A 22,688-nucleotide genomic window follows, 5' to 3' on the forward strand; every position below is an offset into this window, starting at 1 on the left:
AGACCTTAGTGCTGCTTTTGACACCATCGATCATGACATTCTTTTGGAGAGATTGGAAACCCAAATTGGTCTACACAGGCAAGTTCTGGCCTGGTTTAGATCTTATCTGTCGGAAAGATATCAGTTTGTCTCTGTGGATAGCTTGTCCTCTGACAAAGTAACTGTACGTTTTGTTGTTCCTCYAGGTTCTGTTTTAGGACCACTATAGTTTACACTATATATTTTACCTCTTGGTGATGTTATTCGGAAACATAATGTTAACTTTCACTGCTATGCGGACGATACACAGCTGTACATTTTGATGAAACATGGTGAAGCCCCAAAATTGCCCTCCTTGGAAGCCTGTGTTTCAGACATAAGGAAGTGGATGGAGGCAAATGTTTTACTTTTAAACTCGGACAAAACAAAGATGCTAGTTCTAGGTCCCAAGAAACAAAGAGGTCTTCTGTTGGATCTGACAATTTATTTTGATGGTTGTACAGTCGTCTCAAATAAAACTGTGAAGGACCTCGGCGTTACTCTGGACCCTGATCTCTCTTTTGATGAACATATCAAGACTGTTTCAAGGACAGCTTTTTCCCATCTTCGTAACATTGTAAAAATCAGAAAACGTTCTGTTAAAAAATGATGCAGAAAAGTTAATCCATGCTTTTGTTACTTCTAGATTAGACTACTGCAATGCTCTACTTTCCGGCTACCCGGATAAAGCACTAAATAAACTTCAGTTAGTGCTAAACACGGCTGCTAGAATCTTGACTAGAACCAAAAAATTTGATCATATTAATCCAGTGCTAGCCTCTCTAAACTGGCTTACTGTATAGGCTAGGGCTGATTTCAAGGTTTTACTACTAACCTACAAAGCCTTACATGGGCTTGCTCCTACCTATCTCTCAGACATACGCTACGGTCACAAGACGCAGGCCTCCTTATTGTCCCTAGAATTTCTAAGCAAACAGCTGGAGGCAGGACTTTCTCCTATAGAGCTCCATTTTTATGGAATGGTCTGCCTATCCATGTGAGCAACGCAGACTCGGTCTCAACCTTTAAGTCTTTATTGAAGACTCATCTCTTCAGTAGGTCCTATGATTGAGTGTAGTCTGGCCCAGGGGTGTGAAGGTGAACGGAAAGGCATTAGAGCAACGAACCGCCCTTGCTGTCGCTGCCTGGCCGGTTCCCCTCTCTCCACCAGGATTCTCTGCCTCTAACCCTATTATGGGGACTGAGTCACTGGCTTACTGGTACTGTTCCATCCCGTCCCTAGGAGGGGTGCATCACTTGAGTGGGTTGAGTCACTGACGTGATCTTCCTGTCCGMGTTTGGCATCCCCCTCGGGTTCGTGCCATGGGGGAGATCTTCGTGGGCTATACTCAGCCTTGTCTCAGGGTAGTAAGTTGGTGGTTTGAAGATATCCCTCTTGTGGTGTGGCGGCTGTGCTTTGGCAAAGTGGGTGGGGTTATATCCTGCCTGGTTGGCCCTGTCCGGGGGTATCGTAGGACGGGGCCACAGTGTCTCCCGACCCCTCCTGTCTCAGCCTCCAGTATTTATGCTATCCGGTGTCCTGTGGGATTGGGGCTAGGGTCAGTCTGTTATTTCTGTAGTATTTCTCCTGTCTTATCCGGTGTCCTGTGGAAATTTAAGTATGCTCCCTCTAATTCTCTCCCTCTCCCTCCCCTCCTGGAGGACCTGAGCCATGGGACCATGCCTCAGGACTACCTGGCCTGATCACTCCTTGCTGTCCCCAGCCCACCTGGTTGTGCTGCTGCTCCAGTTTCAACTGTTCTGCCTGCGGCTATGGAACCCTGACCTGTTCACTGGACGTGCTACCTTGTCCCAGACCTGCTGTTTTCGACTCTCTCTCTCTACCGCACCTGCTGTCTCTAACTCTGAATGCTCGGCTATGAAAAGCCAACTGACATTTACTCCTGAGGTGCTGACCTGTTGCATCCTCTACAACCACTGTGATTATTATTGTTATTTGACCCTGCTGGTCATCTATGAACGTTTGAACATCTTGGCCATGTACTGTTATATTCTCAACCTGGCACAGCCAGAAGAGGAATGGCCACCCCTTAGAGCCTGGTTCCTCTCTAGGTTTCTTCCTAGGTTTCTGCCTTTCTAGGGAGTTTTTCCTAGCCACCGTGCTTCTACATCTGCATTGCTTGCTGTTTGGGGTTTTAGGCTGGGTTTCTGTATAGCACTTTTTGACATCGGCTGATGTACAAAGGGCTTTGGAAATACATTTGATTGAGAGCTTCCCATACATGTTTCACACAAACACGTTCACTCTGCTGACAGGGCTTTCTGCAGGAGGGAATACTTCTCTTTAGGGATACTTACAGAATTAACAGGTTTCTTACTTAGAGGGGGTCCTCTGAGAGTGTAGTGTGGTGGGGCATAGACAGCTTACGGTAATTAAAAAGCTATGTTTCTCAGGTTTTTTCCTACATCAAGTGCACTCGTTGAACTACTGGCAACTTGTGCATACTTGAATTGTTGAATTGTATTGGTATGATTGCATCACCCAGGATTTGCAGTGTTCACTGTTTTGACAGAATCCTGTGTCTGTAAGCACGTTGACACTGATAGGATGAATAGTCTCAGAGGGACGTTCCTATGTGTCTTAAAAGAGAGAGTTTTGGCATTTTGACAGTGACTAAATAATGACCGCATTATTAAACATTGATAATAAATACATGGCTCTTAATAATAGAACTGCGATCCTGCAAGTTGAGGAATAACTTTCTCCTGTATCACAATTTCCAGAGATATTGACCCGATACCCTGGTAGCTGTGTATTATTTGCTTTGTTTACATGATTTCTGAATGTCTTCTGAGTAGGGTTTCATAATTCCAGGAACTTTCAATAAATTCCTTGGTTTTCCAGAAATCATGGTTGAAGGAGTGCGGACTTCCTGCTTATTCCCTCCTGACTCCGGGAATCCTCCAACCATAATTTTCGGAAAACCAGGGAATTTATTGAAAGTTCGTGGAATTTTGCAACCCTCCTTCTGAGAACACTAGGCTATTTCTGAAAACGTTCTCTTACTAGAATCCAGCATGTTCATCAATCTGACATGGATAGTTAAACTATCATAGAACAGTATTTAAATTGGGATTTGATCATCAACAGGCGCCATGGAATTTCCTGCCCGCTTCACCGAAACATTTGTGACCCCTACATGTTGCTGCGGCAACGGCAAGTATCAAAACAAGCACCCCTCTCGCTCTGCTGCTCCATGACGCACCTTTATTTCTTCCATATGAACAGACATGGTATGGCACCGAAATATGATTTTGATATCCCATGCACACGCATCAGCACCACACCCCTCTTTTTCATTTAAACCCACTCCACATCACTGAGTAGATTAAATACTGAGAAAAAAAACATAATTACCCCCTCTCTCACACAATGAATAGCTTAGTTTGCTTAGTTCATATGAAGATTTTTGGGTTTAAATCACTGATCAGAAAAGTACAGCCTAACTCACAAGAGCCATCTCAAACTAATCAAGAGGGAATAGTTCACCCCAATTAAGATCAATGCTATGAAGGAGAAGAATGAAACAGGGTTGAGAGCACAGATTCTAACTGCTCTCTCCGCCCCCTGTGTGTCCTCATGTGAACTTTAAATGCTTATCTTTCTCATATACTCATCTGTATGCTGGACCATTGTCTTTACCTCTGGCCTGGCTGTTTGGCAGGTCAGTCCAGACAGAGGACGCTGTCAGCACCTCTTCCCTGTCCAGAATCCCTGTGAGTGAAAACAAGCCTTTTCCTGGTCAATGAGTTCAAGGGGGCGGAAGAGAGAGAGAAAGAGAGAGAGAGAGAGAGAGAGAGAGAAAGAGAGAGAGAGAGAGAGAAAGATAAAGATAGATAGAGAGAGGGGAGAGCAAGGGAGAGAGAGAGAGACAGAGAGAGACAGAGGGAGAGCGAGAGAGAGAAGGGCAGATAGACAGAAAGAAAGGGAGAATAAGAGAGACAGAGAGAGAGAGACAGAGAGGGAGACAGAGTGGGAGACAGAGAGAGAGAGAGCTGGCAGAGGTACAACCCTGAATGCTGCATATTGGAGTGGGCAGGAGAAGGAAAGAAAGGTCAGTCTACTACTGCATTGGGGGATAATCAGACAAGAACAGGCCATCATTATAGCCATACCCCAGTAGTAATGATAATAGTCATATTTGTCACTGTTCATGGAAGTGGGACTTATAATCACCTGAGGAAATGGTTGCCAAATTAGATGAGCTTTTCATCAGAAAACACTGATTAATAGCGAGGTTTATGTAAGTTTCTTGGAACCAGAGGAGTTTTATTTTGCATGCTCTGATTTGACAAGGTCAGKTCAAGCAGCTTTGTCTTTAATCAGGAGTGCATCATCGTTTACTATTATATGGTTACTCGTTACCATGATGCAATACACAGCAGGGAGTGAAAATGTGTATGGTACATTGTGCTCCTGTTTTGTGCCATTCAGCATGTTGGATGATAATGCCCCAATGTTCTGAACTGAAGAGAGAGAGACTGAACTTAAAGGTTATGACAATACACCCAATCTGCTGGAGCTGTAGCTAATCCAGGGGCAGTAGGCTTTGGGGTGGATAGGATGTTGGTCTTGATCATAGTTATCGAGGCATCTTGAAACCGTTTATTCCCTGCTGAGGCTCATCCACTTAACACGGGTAATATTGTTATGCATAACATATTGCATTGAGTCAAAACTGTATATGAATGTAGTCACTATCTGCCCATATTAGGATTAAATAGGTGAATTGAATGTCCTCATACACCCTGTGACGTCTTTGAATGTGCTTGCATGTTGTGYCCCACTTTGATGGCATTATAAGGTGTCATCTTTGCCTGTTTGTGTCCACGCACTGCCCTCTCTGGATACGTCCTTGTTTATGTGATGCGCTGACACTGTCTGAGCTAACTGGATCTGTGCTGCTGATGTCCTGCTTTATGATTGGGTCAGCACTGATCTGCTGTTTAGTGATTGGATCAGTGCTGATCTCTTATCTCTGCTGGTGAAATCAACCCTCTTTAAGCCCTGGGACAATTAGGCAGTGGTCTTTCAAAACACTGTCCTTTATTGGGAAAAAGAGGATTGTCCTATTCAAGGGCATACATATTTACCATGGAAAGAGTGCTGTTGTCAACAGATACTGAGACACATGTCAATTCAAGGGGACAGCAAGGTGCAGATTCACAGATTGGGAAAAGGCCCACATTTGGGCTGTCAAGTGGCAATGCAGTGTTCAGTGACTAACACTGAGTGGTCATAATATTTGCATTGTAAAATTAGATTTATTGCCATGGTGTTCGCAGATAGACCTAACAAGAGGATATTTAAAACTACACGTATAAAACTACATGAATAATCAGGTGGTTAYATGTGGGATTTTAAATCCTGATGATTTGAGGTAAGGGGTGATATTCACATATATGAATATAAACATATATGAATTGTATGAAAAACGAGACCAATGTGCAGGCTATCCATTAAAACTGCTGACTGTGTGTGCACTGTACATAAACACTCAAATATTCTAGTTTATGAAAATATTTCAATCATGATGATGAATAAGCCCACTAAATCAAAAGTTAGAGATAGATATGTATGCAATAGATGATGAATATGAAGACACATAGCCTACATGAGGCACATAAATTACGCACGAGCTTCGTGGACAATAATTATATTTTCCAATGCCAATAACAACTCATCCATGAGATTTCTACACGTAACAAGCTTTGAGAAGAGCGGGTGGTATGGGTCCAAGACTTAAAGAGACCAAAATTCAATCCKATTCTAAGAAAAGTATAAATGATGACGTTATTTGAATATGTGCCCAAAATCCTTAATGAATAACTTAGGATGAGGAGAAGGCAAATGCTGCCCCAGCTGTTTCCTGTTGAAAATGTCTGTGTAATGTAGATACATGTGAGGGATTTTCTCTCTAAATCCGTCTCCAGTTCGCTAAATCTCACTTCTCCAAAACGATCCTGCGCAATGGAACAAAGTCGGAATATTGAGATGTGACATTGCCTGCATCTTATCCTCTTTCTCACTGTTTTTAATGACTTCAAACAAGTTCATTTTTGCTGGGCTTTGTCGTGCGGAGACCCGTGGGGATGTCTAGCGGTCATTTCTTTCAGTGGCATTTATGTGATGTCTTCAAGGTAACTTTAAATCATTTCCTTTGACACCAGATTGTTACCTTACTTACAATTTTTGTTGTTGTTGTTGCAAGAACCAACCTGATTTATTTGCAGTATCAAAACACAAATTAATAAAGACCCATGTTTGATTATAGCAGATGATTTTAGTTCAGGGATTTAAGGTACAAATCGGTTTTATTATAGACTATTTCAAAATGTCTATCAGAACATGTCAGCGGGTAGATTTGCGTGCATTTTCTGTGAGTGCATGTTTGACTGTTTTCACATAGACATTATATGTAGCCTAGCTATAACATTTACTTTCATTGACTTTACGCAGATAAGGTTATTAGGCATGTCTGCGTGCATGAGTTAACACACTCGCGTGGATGTTTCAATGCGTTTCCAGCATGAGTTTCGACACGTTTGCGCATTGCGCGCTGACCGATGCCGTTTCCATGAATATAAACCACGAATGCTGCTGCATAAGTTACTGAACTTTCAAAGTAATTTCTGCTGACTCCGCATTTGGATACCACATTGGATTGTAGGAAAACAAACAATAAGGAAGGGCTTACGGCGTCTAAGAAGGCGCCCTTTGGGCAGGATAACTATGTGGTAGCGGTTGTGATGTATATGAATCCTGTGTATATTCTCTTTATTATGTAAATTTGTCCCGTTATGCTTCATCTGCTGGGTTTGGCGCGTGAACCGTTTTCCATTTCATGTTTGGATAGGCAAGATCCTTGGCTCTGTGGCTCCTGTCCTGAACGATCGTTTTTGGAGCTGAGAATGAGAGAAAGCAAGGGCATRATTGCATTATCTTAAAACTAAGCCTACTTAAAGAAGATAAACCACTGTTTGGAAACAAATGATTTTAAAGATATCTTATCGCATTGATTGATTTATGCATTCGTTTTATGCATACCTCTCTCTCTCTATCTCTCTGTGTGACTAATTCCTATGCAATTGTTCTTTATTATGACACCCCAAAAGTTTGATTATCGGGTTGTGAAACATAACTGTCTGATGGCTGCAGGAATATTATCAGTGAAATAGCCTACAGACAAGATAATGATGTGTATGAGCTTCGAACCGGGAAAGCACCCTCTCCTCAGGAAGCGGCTCGTGCAGTCACCGCTCCATACATCCTAATATGCTTGTAAGGATTAATAAACTTCAAGGGCCATACGTGCGTAAGTCGTGCGTAAATCGTGACCAAAACTCATAGACTGGTATTATTGTAGGCTCTTTTATTATAATGGTGTGATTGTTTTGGACGTCACGGTTCCATAGACACCTGTTCCTTCACTTATTATGAACCTATTAGAAAACCTAGCTATATATTTCGCAAATCTATAGTAAAAACTGATAATGACGAAGATGTTGAAATAGGCTGGTGAAGGCGTTTGAAATCACTGCCACCAAGTCATACTGACACTGGTGAAATACGATATGGGCGGTGAGACTGACGACATTCTCTGCCTGCCATGCCCTACTAACTGTGCCCTTCTCCCCATTGAACACAGAGTGCGATGTGCTGTATCTCCTGTACCCACACCCTCTCACTGCTGCTGTGCGTCCTAACCCTGACTTCGGCGGCAACAGGGGCGGGGCCCGAGACCCTGTGTGGGGCGGAGCTGGTGGACACGCTGCAGTTTGTGTGTGGAGAGAGAGGCTTTTATTTCAGTAAGTGCACCTTTTATTTATTTATAAAGGATTGCTGCTGCTACATTCTCCCAAAGCGCTAATGCGCAACCTTATAAATTAAACAGTATCAGATCTCTCTCATCTGGCCTTCACTTTCTAATAAGCATTCCCGCTGTCCTTTTCCGCACTCCGATTAAACATTTCAGCTGTAGACTTATCAGATTTGAAATAGTTGATGCTTATATGTATATTGTGTCTCTGTAACTGATTGTGATGAACTACTGACTTATCACATGATGCAATGCCCTTGAAGCAAGAGTGAGGTTCTGGGGGTTGCTGAGAGGTAAATGAAGTGTAGAATGATGTTAAACAGCTATATGTATATTATGCTCATTGAAACGGCTGCCGGGTCTATGGAGATGGGGTTTTAAGTGGAATTGATGCTGACTATCTGTAAGAAGGAGAAGGGAAAGACATAAATGTTGCAGTGAACTCTTTTTCCACCAGAAATGGGGAAAGCTACCCAAAGAAAACCATCCGCTAAGAATCCAGAACTTAAATCTCCTYTTTTCCATTGGAGGCACAAAGGCCAGAACAACATGCAATATATGGCAGTGCTGAGCTGTGTCAAGGTGTTGCGTTCTCCCACTCAGCAGTAGCCAGTGTTCCTATGACATGTACCCTGATCCTTCCCTCAGGGGACTACTTCTTCCCATTAGAACCATGGACTCAGAAAGGTTGTGGTTTGGCTCATTAGTGCCATACACTGAATGTGGTGCCTTGAGGGTCCCTAGTTGGCATTGAATGAAATCACTGCACATACAAGTGCCAAGTCTCTCTTTACCACCTCTCCAAGGCTAAACAATTATTGTGCACCATCTTTTCGTATCACTGACATTGACATATCAATACAGCTCAGAGATGTCAATCATCTTGAAAGAGGCTCTATGCTCCAACTTAATCCGAATTTAATTCAGACTTGTATTACATCATGGTAGTTTCTCAGCTAACGCACAACCATGTACTGTGGAATGCCACTTTGAAAGTTCTCTTGAGGTGGTGTTTTTTTTAAACTAGTTGTGACAGATTTGAGAATGTTTGATTGCGTGATAACAATTTTTCTGTGAACTTGATGAAATATTTCATATGTGTAAAGACTTTTGATGAGGTGTGAGATTTTCTGGGAGATTTGATGATGTGAGACTGTGAAAGGGGTTAATGTGTTCTCTGAGTGTTTAATGGATTTCACATGGCCTATGGAATAGAATCTTGAGTTGCCAGAACTTGCCACACTGCCATATTTTGTATTTGGAATATAACTGTATCTTGAACAAGATTATTCTATGATAATTAATTGATGAACCGAACAATGGACAAAAACAGCAAATCATTCCAATCATGAACTCACAGACCTCAGATAGACCTTATCTGGCTCTGGGAATTCAATCTGTCCTGGTTTGGAACTAGACTGCATAGCTCCATGTGACTATAGACTGTACTGTGCGATCATTGAGCTGCAAAGTGCCCATCCATCAATGCCTGGTTCTCGTGTTAAAAAATGTACATTGAGTCGAGGACATTTCAGGCACACTCCATCCTTTCTGGAAAGGAACGGTGAGGTATGTACAGCAGGTGGCTCACTGTGTGGACAGTATGTCTCTCTCTCCTGCTGTCAGATGGAACCACATGTATAACAATGAGTCTTTAGGTGAGATATCTGGATAATCCATTTTCGCCTCTGTCGTCTCTTGCACTGGGAAGAGTGACAACTCCCTGCGGTCATCAGGTCTGGTCTACTCCTGAGCTGAACTCTTCCCCTCCAGTCTGCTGCACCATATTGAACTTGGCAACCACCGTAGTGATGATGTGTCCCCAGAGTGTTGCAGTGACACTGGGCTTTCTGCGGGCTGAGACGCTGGGCCAATCCACCTTACCCACCGTGTCACTGCTAAAGTAGCTGCACTTGCATTTCAAGACTTCATATTTCATTACCTTGACAGAAATGTGAAATACTACTCGGTGGAAAAATATTTTATTGAAACAAAATGTGGTCTAAAGAAGAAAAACTAAATCCACAAGCGTAGTCAGTTTTTCCAATTATTAGCCTGACCTAGAAATCCTCAGTTGTCTTAGTAATGCTTTAGCAGGCAAACTCCTCCCGGGTTGAGTGGAGTAGAGTGGATATACAGACATACCATGAATCTGGTCTTCGTGGGGGTCTTTTGAACAGAATCTGGGTAACCCCAGTTTGCAAATAGGAACACTGGACTACAGGAAAATTGTGAGGAAAATCGGTAGGAACATTCTCTGATCAGTGGGGTACTGTAGATTCTCTGGAAGACATGAATCAACTCTTCCTGAGCTTTTATTCTAGATCACACCCACTTCCTGTAATGTACTCTGGATGGAGCTAGTTATACTATTCTGAAGAATTTCCTCTCACAGTCTAATAGTGAACCCCTATGATGCACCTACACTCCAGAGGACTAGGATGTGGAAAATTACAACTGACTAAAATGAAAAAGGACTTCTATGGCGCACCACCTTTCTCTTAGTAACTCCATAAATACAATGTCATGGCATATACCAAATCTCTAATGTGGATGATGCTGGGAGTATTCGGAAATGTATTAGTCATATACATTTTAGTCAGAAGGAACCATGTCAGGGTCAGAGATAAACCTATTCAGCAAACGGCACAGAGATTCAGCCACACAGGGCAATAGACAAACCAGTCTTGTCCTTTTTGTCTCATAATGCCATGTCATAAGCCACTAGCTCAGAYAGAGTTGTACATYAGAWACATTTARAGTCGAGATGAAAACGAATTCAGATTGGCACTGTGKCAWCGCCCTCCCAACAGCATGTAGTTTAAACAGAACMAGGAACAGAGGAGGGGAGTAAATTGCTTTTAAGCAGCCATTGATGAGCCATCCTATCCTTTCTCAGCCTTGTTTGTCTCTCTGTGTCTATTCTATTTGAAGCAGCTGGAGTAGGAGAGTGGAGAACGTGTAAACAGCACATCAGCCTCACTACACACACAGCTAGGCCTTGTCCCGGAGCAGCAGGGGATTATGGGGGATTACAGGATGATCAGGATGCCCCCCTCCCCTCCACCTCCCCACCTCTCTAGTTTTACACACTGGACCTGAACACACACACTCAGCAGAAGGCACTCAGCACTAAAGAAAGAAAGGCCTCCTGCTTGCACTTTGTGTGCACTTTGTCACTGTGAAAAGGTGTTGTTTTTTCCATGGAGTGCTGAAATGAGAACGTTGACCATCCTCACTAAAGAACTACTCTGCAGAACAAAGAGACATCTCAGGAAAAGGACAGGATGGGGATGTTAGATTTGAGTTCTGTCAGTTTGGAGTCAAGACACAATGAGTTGAAATAAACCTGTTCTATTGGTGATGTTGGCCAGGCTTGACCATAAAGAACTCGTACAGATATTGCACACATTGTGCCCACATTATTATAGCCTACAGTTTCACCTGAGGCCTCTACTTAGGGCAAAAACCGAAACTTAAACCCTGGTAAATGGTTCCTAGACTGTAACTAGCCGGAGCTAGCCAAACTTGCTATGTCACATTATTTTGAACTGACTGACCCATCCATTCTATCCCATCCCACGAGACCCTAACTCACTGAGTTAGGATCCTAAATGCTCTTACAAACTGGCTTTTAATTGCCTAAAAGCAGACATAACCTCAGTTGAAAATGTGAGGGAAATTTAGCTAGGCTATAAACTCTTTGTGGTACCAGTGATAAAGAGGTAGTTTCCAGGTCTATAGCAGCTTTCGTAGACCCCGACAAACCATAAACTCCCTGATACTCCACAGGCAGTGRGCTGCACCGGTTCCAAGAATTCACTGTTTTTTATTAACCACGGAGAGGCTGTAAAACTCAGATTCTTTCTGTGCCCACTCTGGAGGAGAGCCTTGTCTTTACAGCCTTACTCGTTTGAGGAATGTGAGCTATGTGCTGCAGTGTCTCCAGCATAGCTCTATCCAAGCAGCAGGATGGAGCAGTGAGTGGCCTGCCTCTTTGACTTTTGTCTTAGAAGTCATTCAAATATACTGACCAAAAATAATCATGTAAAGTGTTGGTCCGAAGGTTTCATGAACTGTATTAAAAGATCACAGAAAATTTCCATTAGCACAAAAAGCTTATTTCTCTCCAATTTTATGCACAAATTTGTTTACATCCCTGTTAGTGAGCATTACTTCTTGCCAAGATAAACCATCCACCTGACAGGTGTGGCATATCAAGAAGCTGATCAAACAGCATGATCATTACAAAGGTGCACCTTGTGCTGGGGACAATAAAAGGCCACTCTGAAATTTGCAGTTTTGTCACACAAGACAATGCCAGAGATGTCTCAAGTTTTGAGGAAGCATGCAATTGGCATGCCGGAATGTCCATCAGAGCTGTTGCCAGATAATTGAATGTTAATTTCTCTACCATAAGACGCCTAACCACGCCAGCCCAGGACCTTCTTCCCCTGCGGGATTGTCTGAGACCAGCCACCCGGACAGATGATGAAACTGAGGAGTATTTCTGTCTAATATATCCCTTTTTTGGGAAAGACTCATTCTTATTGGCTGGGCCTGGCTCCACAGTGGGTGGGCTTATGCACTCCCAGGCCCACCCATGGCTGAACCCCTGCCCAGTCATGAAATCCATAGATTAGATCCTAATGAATTTATTTCAATTGACTGATTTCCTTATATGAACTGTAATTCAGTAAAATCGTTGAAATTGTTGCATGTTGCGTTTATATTTTTACTTCAGAAAGTATTAAGACCCCTTGACTTGTTCTACTTATTATAAAATGTTTTTTTCCTCATCAATCTACACACAATACCCCATAATGACAAAGCAAAAACTGTTTTTTTTAGAAATGTTTGCAAATGTATTTATTTTTAAACTGAAATATCCTATTTACATAAGTATTCAGACCCTTTACACGGTGCTTTGGTGAAGCACCTTTGGCAGCGATTACAGCCTTGAGTCTTCTTGGGTATGACGCTACAAGGTTGGCACACCTGTATTTGGGGAGTTTCTCCCATTCTTCTCTGCAGATCCTCTCAAGCTCTGTCAGGTTGGATGGGAAGCGTTGCTGCACAGCTATTTTCAGGTTTCCAGAGATGTTTGATCGGGTTCAATCCGGGCTCTGGCTGGGCCACTCAGGAACATTCAGAGACTTGTCCCGAAGCCACTCCTGCGTTGTCTTGGCTGTGTGCTTAGGGTCGTTGTCCTGTAGGAAGGTGAACCTTCACCCCAGTCTGAGGTCCTGAGCGCTCTGGAGCAGGTTTTCATCAAGGATCTCTCTGTTTATCTTTCCCTCGGTCCTGACTAGTCTCCCAGTCCCTGCTGCTGAAAAACATCCCCACAGCATGATGCTGCCACCACCATGCTTCACCTTAGGCATGGTGCCAGGTTTCCTCCAGATGTGACTCTTGGCATTCAGGCCAAAGAGTTCAATCTTGGTTTTATCAGACCAGAGAATCTTATTTCTCACGTCTGAGAGTCCTTTAGGTGTCTTTTGGCAAACTCCAAGCAGGCTTTCATGTGCCTTTTACTGAGGAGTTGCTTGCATCTGGCCACTCAACCATGAAGGCCTGATTGGTGGAATGCTGCAGAGATGGTTGTCCTTCTGGAAGGTTCTCCCATCTCTCAGCGGAACTCTTGAGGTGGTTGCAAACTTCTTCCATTTAAGAATGATGGTGGCCAATGTGTTCTTGGGGACCTTCAATGCTGCAGAAATGTTTTGGTACCATTCCCCAAATCTGTGCCTCAACACAATCCTGTCTCAGAGCTCTACGAACAATATCTTCAACCTCATGGCTTGGTTTTTGCTCTGACATGCACTGTCAACTGTGGGACCTTATATAGACAGGTGTGTGCCTTTCCAAATCATGTCCAATCAATTGAATTTACCACAGGTGGACTCCAATCAAGTTGTAGAAACATCTCAATTATGATCAATGGAAACAGGATGTACCTGAGCTCAATTTTGAGTTTCATAGCAAAGGGTCTGTATACTTATGTAATACATTTTTAAAAAACTATTTTCAAATCAAAGTTTATTTGTCACATGCGCCGAATACAACAACCTTACAGTGAAATGCTTACTTATAAGCCCGAACCAACAGTGCAATTTTTAAGTAAAAATAGGTATTACGTAAACAATAGATAAGTAAAGAAATAAAATGTTAAAAAAACAGTAAAATGACAGTGAAAATAACAGTAGCGAGGCTATATACAGGTACTGAGTCAATGTGCGGGGGCACAGGTTAGTCAGGCTAATTGAAATAATATGTAGGTATAGTTAAAGTGACTATGCATAGATGATAAACAGAGAGTAGCAGCAGCGTAAAAGAGGGGGTAGGTGGGTGGGGGGTGGCGAGACACACTGCAAATAATCCGGGTAGCCAACGTGTGGGGGCACAGGTTAGTCGGTCTAATTGAGGTAATATGCACATGAATGTATAGTTAAAGGGACTATGCATAGATGATAAACAGAGAGTAGCAGCAGCGTAAAAAGGTGGGGGGGGGGGTTCAGGAGTCTTATGGCTTGGGGGTTAAAGCGGTTGAGAAGCCTTCTGGTCCTAGACTTGGCACTCCGGTACCGCTTGCCATGCGGTAGCAGAGAGAACAGACTATGACTAGGTTGGCTGGGTCTTTGACAATTTTTAGGGCCTTCCTCTGACACCGCCTGGTGTAGAGATCCTGGATGGCAGGCAGCTTAGCCTCACTGATGTACTGGGCCGTACGCACTACCCTCTGTAGTGCCTTGCGGTCGGAGGCCGAGCAGTTGCCATACCAGGCAGTGATGCAACAAGTCAGGATGCTCTTGATGTTGCAGCTGTAGAACCTTTTGAGGATCTGAGGACCCCTGCCAAATCTTTTCAGTCTCCTGAGGGGGAATAGGTTTTGTCGTACACRCTTCACGACTGTCTTGGTGTGTTTGGACCATTCTAGTTTGTTGGTGATGTGGATAGCAAGGAACTTGAAGCTCTCAACCTGCTCCACTACAGCCCTGTCGATGAGAATGGGGGCGTGCTCGGTCCTCCTTTTCCTGTAGTCCACAATCATCTCCTTTGTCTTGATTACGTTGAGGGATAGGTTGTTATTCTGGCACCACCTGGCCAGGTCTCTGACCTCCACTCTATTGGCTGTCTCGTTGTTGTCGGTGATCAGGCCTACCACTGTTGTGTCGTCCACAAACTTAATGATGGTGTTAGAGTCATGGATGGCCATGCAGTCGTGGGTGAACAGGGAGTACAGGAGGGGACTGAGCACGCATCCCTGAGTGGCTCCAGTGTTGAGGATCAGAGTGGCAGATGTGTTCCTCACCACCTGGGGGGCGGCCCGTCAAGAAGTCCAGGATCCAGTTGCAGAGGGAGGTGTTTAGTCCCAGGATCTTTAGCTAAGTGATGAGCTTTGAGGGCACTATGGTGTTGAACGCTGAGCTGTAGTCAATGAATAGAATTCTCACGTAGGTGTTCCTTTTGTCCAGGTGGGAAAGGTCAGTGTGGAGTGCAATAGAGATAGCATCATCTGTGGATCTGTTTGAGCGGTATGCAAATTGGAGTGGGTCTGGGGTTTCTGGGATAATGGTGTTAATGTGGGCCATTACCAGCCTTTCAAAGCACTTCATGGCTATGAACGTGAGTGCTACGGGTCTGTAGTCATTTAGGCAGGTTACCTTAGTGCTATTGGGCACAGGGACTATGGTGGTCTGCTTGAAGCATGTTGGTATTACAGACCCAATCAGGGACATGTTGAAAATGTTAGTGAAGACACCTGCCAGTTGGTCAGCACATGCCCGGATCACACGTCCTGTTAATCCGTCAAACCCAGCGACCATGTGAATGTTGACCTGTTTAAAGGTCTTACTCACATCGGTCCTGTAGTTTAGCATCTGCTTCATCTGACCACTTTTTTTATAGGCCGAGCCATTGTTGCTTCCTGCTTTAATTTTAGCTTGTAAGCAGGAATCAGGAGGATATAATTATGGTCGCTTTGTCATTATGGGGTATTGTGTGTAAATTGATGAGGATTTTTATTAATTTAATCCATTTTAGAATAAGGCTGTAACGTAACAGAATGTGGAAAAAGGGAAGGGGTCTGAATACTTCACGAATGCACTGTACATGACAAATAAAATATAATAGTAACTTGAGCATGATCATGCGCACAATAGTGGTAGTTAAAGGTATGGTTTATATTTGTACCCATGCCTCTCTGCTGTTATGGCACTACTGCCAAAAGGTCAATGCTGCTTGACCAAAAGGTCCCTCTAGCTTGTGTGCTGCTCAGTCAGGTTGATCTAAACAGGCTGCCTTGCTCTTCAGCTAAGACATTGTCGACTGACCTGACAAAGATCGCAGTGGGATCAAAACATTGTTTTGTGTGCATCTTAATAAACCACTGGGGAGCATTACAGAGTTGTAGACATTCCTTCTTTCAAGTCATGCAGCCAAACAATTGTTATGCAGCGCTTAGATCTCAGTCGAATCTATTCGCCCTCATTCACCCTACAAAAAGGGGGGAAATGGGCCCCCCTTCCATCCAATAGATGTGTGCAACAACACACAACACCAAAACAAAACTTCACCCTAATCTGTAGTGGGTGTCTGTCTATGACACAGTGACACAAACAGAAGATGTGTAGCCTACCACTAATCTGCCCTGAATCGCTGCAACCAAACTCCAAAACAATAGCCTTTACCAATCACCACGGATCCCCCTTCTCAAACAGCCTGTTTCTCACACCATCCACCGGGCTGGATGTCCACACCACACGGCAGGCAGGAGAAGGTGGTTTTTCTGAGTTTGTTTACGACAACAGCACACAGGACACCAACTCTTTGTTCACGGCGGATTACAGTCAGTGATCCCTTGAAACGTGGCACTTAAAACTTTCCAAAACCTATTCCACCTGATTACTGATGCTTTCTGCTTTTTAAAACCAGCTACAGCTGATTCTAATACATGTTAAAATCTGCATCCAGATGATTTCTCTCCTCTCCAGCTGTTTGTTCAGAAGGTTACAGGTTATTTTGAGAATAATAGCGGATGTTCATTTGGAGGGCTTTATTGGGAGGGATTGGAAAACAGGGCCAGCACAGTCGACTCCNCTATTCGCCCTCATTCACCCTACAAAAAGGGGGGAAATGGGCCCCCCTTCCATCCAATAGATGTGTGCAACAACACACAACACCAAAACAAAACTTCACCCTAATCTGTAGTGGGTGTCTGTCTATGACACAGTGACACAAACAGAAGATGTGTAGCCTACCACTAATCTGCCCTGAATCGCTGCAACCAAACTCCAAAACAATAGCCTTTACCAATCACCACGGATCCCCCTTCTCAAACAGCCTGTTTCTCACACCATCCACCGGGCTGGATGTCCACACCACACGGCAGGCAGGAGAAGGTGGTTTTTCTGAGTTTGTTTACGACAACAGCACACAGGACACCAACTCTTTGTTCACGGCGGATTACAGTCAGTGATCCCTTGAAACGTGGCACTTAAAACTTTCCAAAACCTATTCCACCTGATTACTGATGCTTTCTGCTTTTTAAAACCAGCTACAGCTGATTCTAATACATGTTAAAATCTGCATCCAGATGATTTCTCTCCTCTCCAGCTGTTTGTTCAGAAGGTTACAGGTTATTTTGAGAATAATAGCGGATGTTCATTTGGAGGGCTTTATTGGGAGGGATTGGAAAACAGGGCCAGCACAGTCGACTCCTGGCTCACAATACAACCTGTCTGATTGAATAATCACAAACTCGGCCTCGCAAGAAGGCTTCCCTCGTCATGAAAATTCCTTGTTACACGTCAGCAACAATGGTTAAGTGACAATTGATCAAGGTTTATTCTGGCTTAATTACAACATGCCATTCAGTAAACATGCCATTAAAGATGCACTCCGCGATCTTAAGCAAAAAAAATAGCATGAATTGGATTTGTAACATATCAAACAAATTGCAAAATTCGGATGATATCAGATGAATTGCAAAATTCGTAACATATCAAACAAAATGGATGACATAGTAAAATATATTTTTAAATGTATTGTCACATACACTGGATAGGTTCAGTGAAATGTGTTGTTTTACAGGGTAAGCCATAGTAGCACGGCACACCTGGAGCAAATTAGGTTTAAGTGCCTTGCTCAAGGGCACAAACAGATGTTTAACCTTGTCGACTCAGGTATTCAAACCAGTGACCTTTCGGTTACTGGTCAAAATACTTTAGCCGCTAGGCTACCTGCCGCCCAACACAATTGAATGACGTAGTACACAAAACACAGGGACCCGTTTTGGCTCGTGAGCGCCACTTTCAAAACTACTGGCTGAAATTATACAACAGTTAGAGTGCATCTTTAACTGGGCCCAGCTGAGGACACAAAGAGAGATGAAGTTATGAAAATCCCCAAATAGTCTTCAAACAATGAGACCTGCTACCTTTCATTCTCAAAGTGAAAACTGGTGTATTGCACGTGCAGTTCTCATTGTAAGGAGGCTATAACATGGCCTGATTACCTTTAGAATACATAGTGGTGGTCAAATCCTCAAAACAATGATTGGTCTTGTTGACCTGGACATAGACCTTGGGTGAGAACTATCTCTTTGTAGAGACTTAGAGCACCTTGCCTGCTGAATCAACTATTCCTGCTGTCCACTGCAGCACATTCAACCTTTTAGCCAGTATAGAACCATCTTACTTTCAACCTTTTAGCCAGTATAGAACCATCTTACTTTCAACCTTTTAGCCAGTATAGAACCCTCTCACCTTCAACCTTTTAGCCAGTATACAGTAAATGAACTACTCCACCTTCAATTTTAGCAGTTATAGAACCCTCTTACTTCAACCTTTTAGCAGTATAGAAACCCTTACTTTAACTTTTAGCCAGTAGAACCCTCTACTTTTCAACCTTTGCCAGTATAGAACCTCTTACTTCAACCTTTTAGCCAGTATAGAACTCTATTTTCAACCTTTAGGAAGTAATAAGAACCGCTCTTACTTTCAACCTTTAGCCAGTATAGAACCCTCCTTACTTCAACCTTTAGCCGTATACGAACTCCTACTTTCAACCTTTTAGCAGTATATGACCCTCTACTTTCAACCTTTTAGCGCACGTATAGCCTCTCACTTCAACCTTATAAGCCCAGTATAGAACCCTCTCACTTCAACTCGTTTAGCCAGTATAGAACCCTCTCACTTCAACCTTTGCAGCCAGTATAACCAGACCTCACCTTCAACCTTTTTAGCCAGTAATAGAACCCTCTCACTTTACCTTTTAGCCAGTATAGAACCCTCCTACTTTCAACCTTGTAGCCAGTATAGAACCTCTCTACTTCAACTTTAGAGTATATGAACCTTTATTTCAACCTTTTAGCAGTATGACCCTCCTACTTTCAACCTTTAGCCAGTATAGAACCTCACCATTCAACTTTAGCGTATAGACCCTTACCTTCACCTTTTAGCCAGTAATGATCCTCCTTACCTTCAACCTTTAGCAGTATAGGGCCCTCTACTTTCAACCTTTACCAGTATAGAACCCTCTTACTTCAACCTTTTAGCAGTATAGAACCTCTCATTTCAACTGTAGCAGTATAGAACCCCATCTCACTAACGTTAGCAGTGTAGAAACCCTCTTACCAATTCAACTTTTAGCAGTATAGAACCTCTCACCTTAACTTTTGCCAGTATAGAACTTCACTTTCAACCTTTTACCAGTATAGAACCTCTACTTTCAACCTTTTATGCCAGTATAGAAACCTTTACTTCAACTTTTAGCCAGTATAGAACCCTCCTACTTCAACCTGTAGCCAAGTATAGAACCCTCTTACTTTCAACTTTTAGCAATATAGAACCTTACTTTCAACTTTAGCCAGTATAGAACCCTCTACTTCAACCTTTTAGCGTATAGAACCTCCTTACGTTCAACCTTTTAGCCAGTATAGCTCTCACTTTCCAACCTTTTACGCAGTATAAAACCTCTTACTTCAACCTTGTAGCCAGTATAGAACCCTCCACTTCAACCTTTAGGACAGTATAGAACCCTCTCTACTTTTCAACCTTTTAGCCAGATAGAAACTCTACTTTCAACCTTTTAGCCATATAGAACCTGATCTCCTTTCAACCTTTAGCCAGTATAGAACCCTCTCCACTTCAACCTTTTAGCCAGTATAACGAATCCTTTACTTTCAACCTTTTAGCCATATAGACCATCTCACCTTAACCTTTTAGCCGTATAGACCCCACTTTTTATTATAACCTTTTTCAGTATAGAACCCTCCTACTTTCAACCTTGTAGCCATATAGAAACCTCTTACTTTCAACCTTTGTAGTAGTATAGACCTCATTACTTTCAACCTTTAGCCAGTAAAATACTCTTACTTTCAAATATTTTAGCCAGTATTAGAACCCTCTCCACTATTCAACCTTTTAGCCATATAGACCCTCTCTTCAACTTCTTAAGACCGTGAAGACCCTCTCACCTTACTTCAACCTTTTTAAGCCAGTATAGAACCTCCTCACTTTAACCTTTTAGCCACGTATAGAACCCTCTCACTTCAACCTTGTAGCCAGTATAGAACCCCTTACTTCAACCTTTTAGCCAGTATATGAACCCTCTCAATCTTCAACCTTTTAGCCAGTATAGAAACCCTCTACTTTCAACCTTTAGTACCAGTATAGAACCCCTACTTTAACCTTTTAGCCAATATGAACCATCTTACTTTCAACCTTATTAGCCAGTATAGAACCTCTACTTTCAAACCATGTACCAGTATAGAACCCTCTTACTTTCAACCTTTTAGCCAATATAGAACCCATCTTAATTCAAACCTTTTAGAGTATAGAACCCTCCAATTCAACCTTTAGCCAGTTAGAACCCTCTGACGTTCAACTTTTACAGTATAGAACTCTTACTTCAACCTTTTAGCCAGTATAGAAATCTCCTTTCAACCTTTTAGCCAGTATAGAACCCTCTCACCTTCAACCTTTTAGCCAGTATAGAACCTCCTCAATTTCAACCTTTTCAGCCAGTATAGAACCCTCTTACTTTTAAACCTTTTAGCCAGTTAGAACCCACTTACTTTCAACCTTTTAGCAGTATTAGAAACTCTACTTCAACCTTTTAGCCAGTAGAGAACCTCTCACTTCAACCTTTTGCCAGTATAGAACCCTCCTATTAACCTTGATGCAGTAAGAACCTTCTTAACCTTTTAGCCATATAGAAACTCTTTATTCAACTTTTAGCCAGTATAATACCTCCCTAGTAATTCCAACCTTTAGCCAGTATAGAACCCTCTCACTTCAACTTTTAGCCAGTATAGAACCTCTTACTTTCAACCTTTTACCAGTATACGACTTCACCTTCTTTACAGTAGAAACCTCTCCATTCACCTTTTAGCCAGTATAGAACCCTTCACTTCAAACTTTAGCCAGTATAGAACCCTCCACCTTCAACCTTTTAGCCAGTATCAGAACCTCTCACTTTCAACCTTTTAGCCAGTATAGAACCCTCCTACTTCAACTCTTTTAGCCAGTATAGAACCTCTTTCACCTTTCAACCTCTTTAGCCAGTATAGAACCCTCTTACTTTCAACCTTTTAGCCAGTATAGAACCATCTTTCCCTTCAACTTTAGCCAGTAATAACCCTCTATTTCAACCTTTTAGCCAGTATAAACCCTCCTACTTTCAACCTTTAGCATATAGAACCTTACTCAAGCTTTTACGCCAGTATAGAACCTCACATACTTCAACCTTTTGCCAGTATAGAACCCTCTCACCTCAACATTGTAGCAGTATAAACCCTTCACTTTCAACCTTTAGCCAAGAATAAGACCCTTTACCTTTAACTTTTTTAAGCTATAGAACCTTACTTCAACCTTTTAGCCAGTATAGAACCCTCCATTCAACCTTTTAGCCAGTATAAAACCCTCTCTTACCTTCTAACCTTTTAGCCAGTATAGAACCCTCTTACTTCAACCTTTTAGCCGTATAGAACCCTCTACCTTCAACCTTTTAGCCCAGTATAGAACCCTCTTCATCTTCAAACTTTTAGCCAGTATAGAACCCTCTCACTTCAACCTTTGTAGCCAGTATAGAACCCTCTACTTTCAACATTTTAGCCAGTTAGAACCCTCTTACTTTCAACATTTAGCCAGTTAAGAACCATTCATTTACCTTTTAGCTATAGAACCTTCCTTAATGTTAGCAGTATAGAACCTCTCACCAATTAACCTATCTTAGCAGTATAGAGAACCCTCTCACCTTCAACCTTTAGCCAGTATAGAACCTCCTCACCTTCAACCTTTTAGCCAGTATAGAACCCTCTTACTTTCAAACCTTTTAGCCAGTATAGAACCCTCTCACTTCAACCTTTTTAGCCAGTATAGAACCTCCTACTTTCACCTTTAGCAGTATAGAACTCTACTTTCAACCTTTTAGCCATATATAGAAATCTACTTTCAACCTTTTTAGCGCAGTATAGAACCCTCTTACTTTCAACTTTAGCCAGGATAGAACCTCTCTACTTTACCTTTTAGCCAGATATAACCTCTTACTTAACCTTTAGCCAGTATAAGAACCCTCTACTTCAATTTTAGCCAGTATAAGAACCCTCCTAATTTCAACCTTTTAGCCAGTATAGAAACTCTATTCACCTTTAGCCATTAGAATCTTACTTCAATTTTAGCCAGTATAGACCTTCCAAATCTCAATCCTTTTAGCAGTATAGAACCTCTTACTTTCAACCTTTTAGCCAGTATATGAAACCCTCTCACTTTCAACCTTTAGCCAGTATAAGAACTCTCCTTCAAACTTTTATGCCAAATCTCACAT

The 22,688-nt window shown here is 42.5% G+C and overlaps 1 protein-coding gene across 4 annotated transcripts in view; it reads left to right on the top strand.

Moving 5' to 3' along the window:
- Positions 1 to 5,904: 5,904 nt before the first annotated feature.
- LOC111951443 (insulin-like growth factor 1) overlaps positions 5,905 to 22,688 on the top strand; it is a 27,052-nt gene continuing 10,268 nt past the window's right edge. For 2 of the 4 annotated variants that reach the window (XM_023969524.2, XM_023969525.2), the window contains exons 1-2: positions 5,905 to 6,180; positions 7,689 to 7,848. In XM_023969524.2, coding sequence (XP_023825292.1) covers positions 6,133 to 6,180; positions 7,689 to 7,848 — 208 coding nt within the window. In that variant the 5' untranslated portion in view covers positions 5,905 to 6,132. The remainder of the gene's footprint in view (positions 6,181 to 7,688; positions 7,849 to 22,688) is intronic. The other 2 variants (XM_070434791.1, XM_023969526.2) reach the window with 1 other exon arrangement.

The sequence above is a fragment of the Salvelinus sp. IW2-2015 genome, linkage group LG24 (genome assembly GCF_002910315.2).
Source record: "Salvelinus sp. IW2-2015 linkage group LG24, ASM291031v2, whole genome shotgun sequence".
Classification (NCBI taxonomy): domain Eukaryota; kingdom Metazoa; phylum Chordata; class Actinopteri; order Salmoniformes; family Salmonidae; genus Salvelinus; species Salvelinus sp. IW2-2015.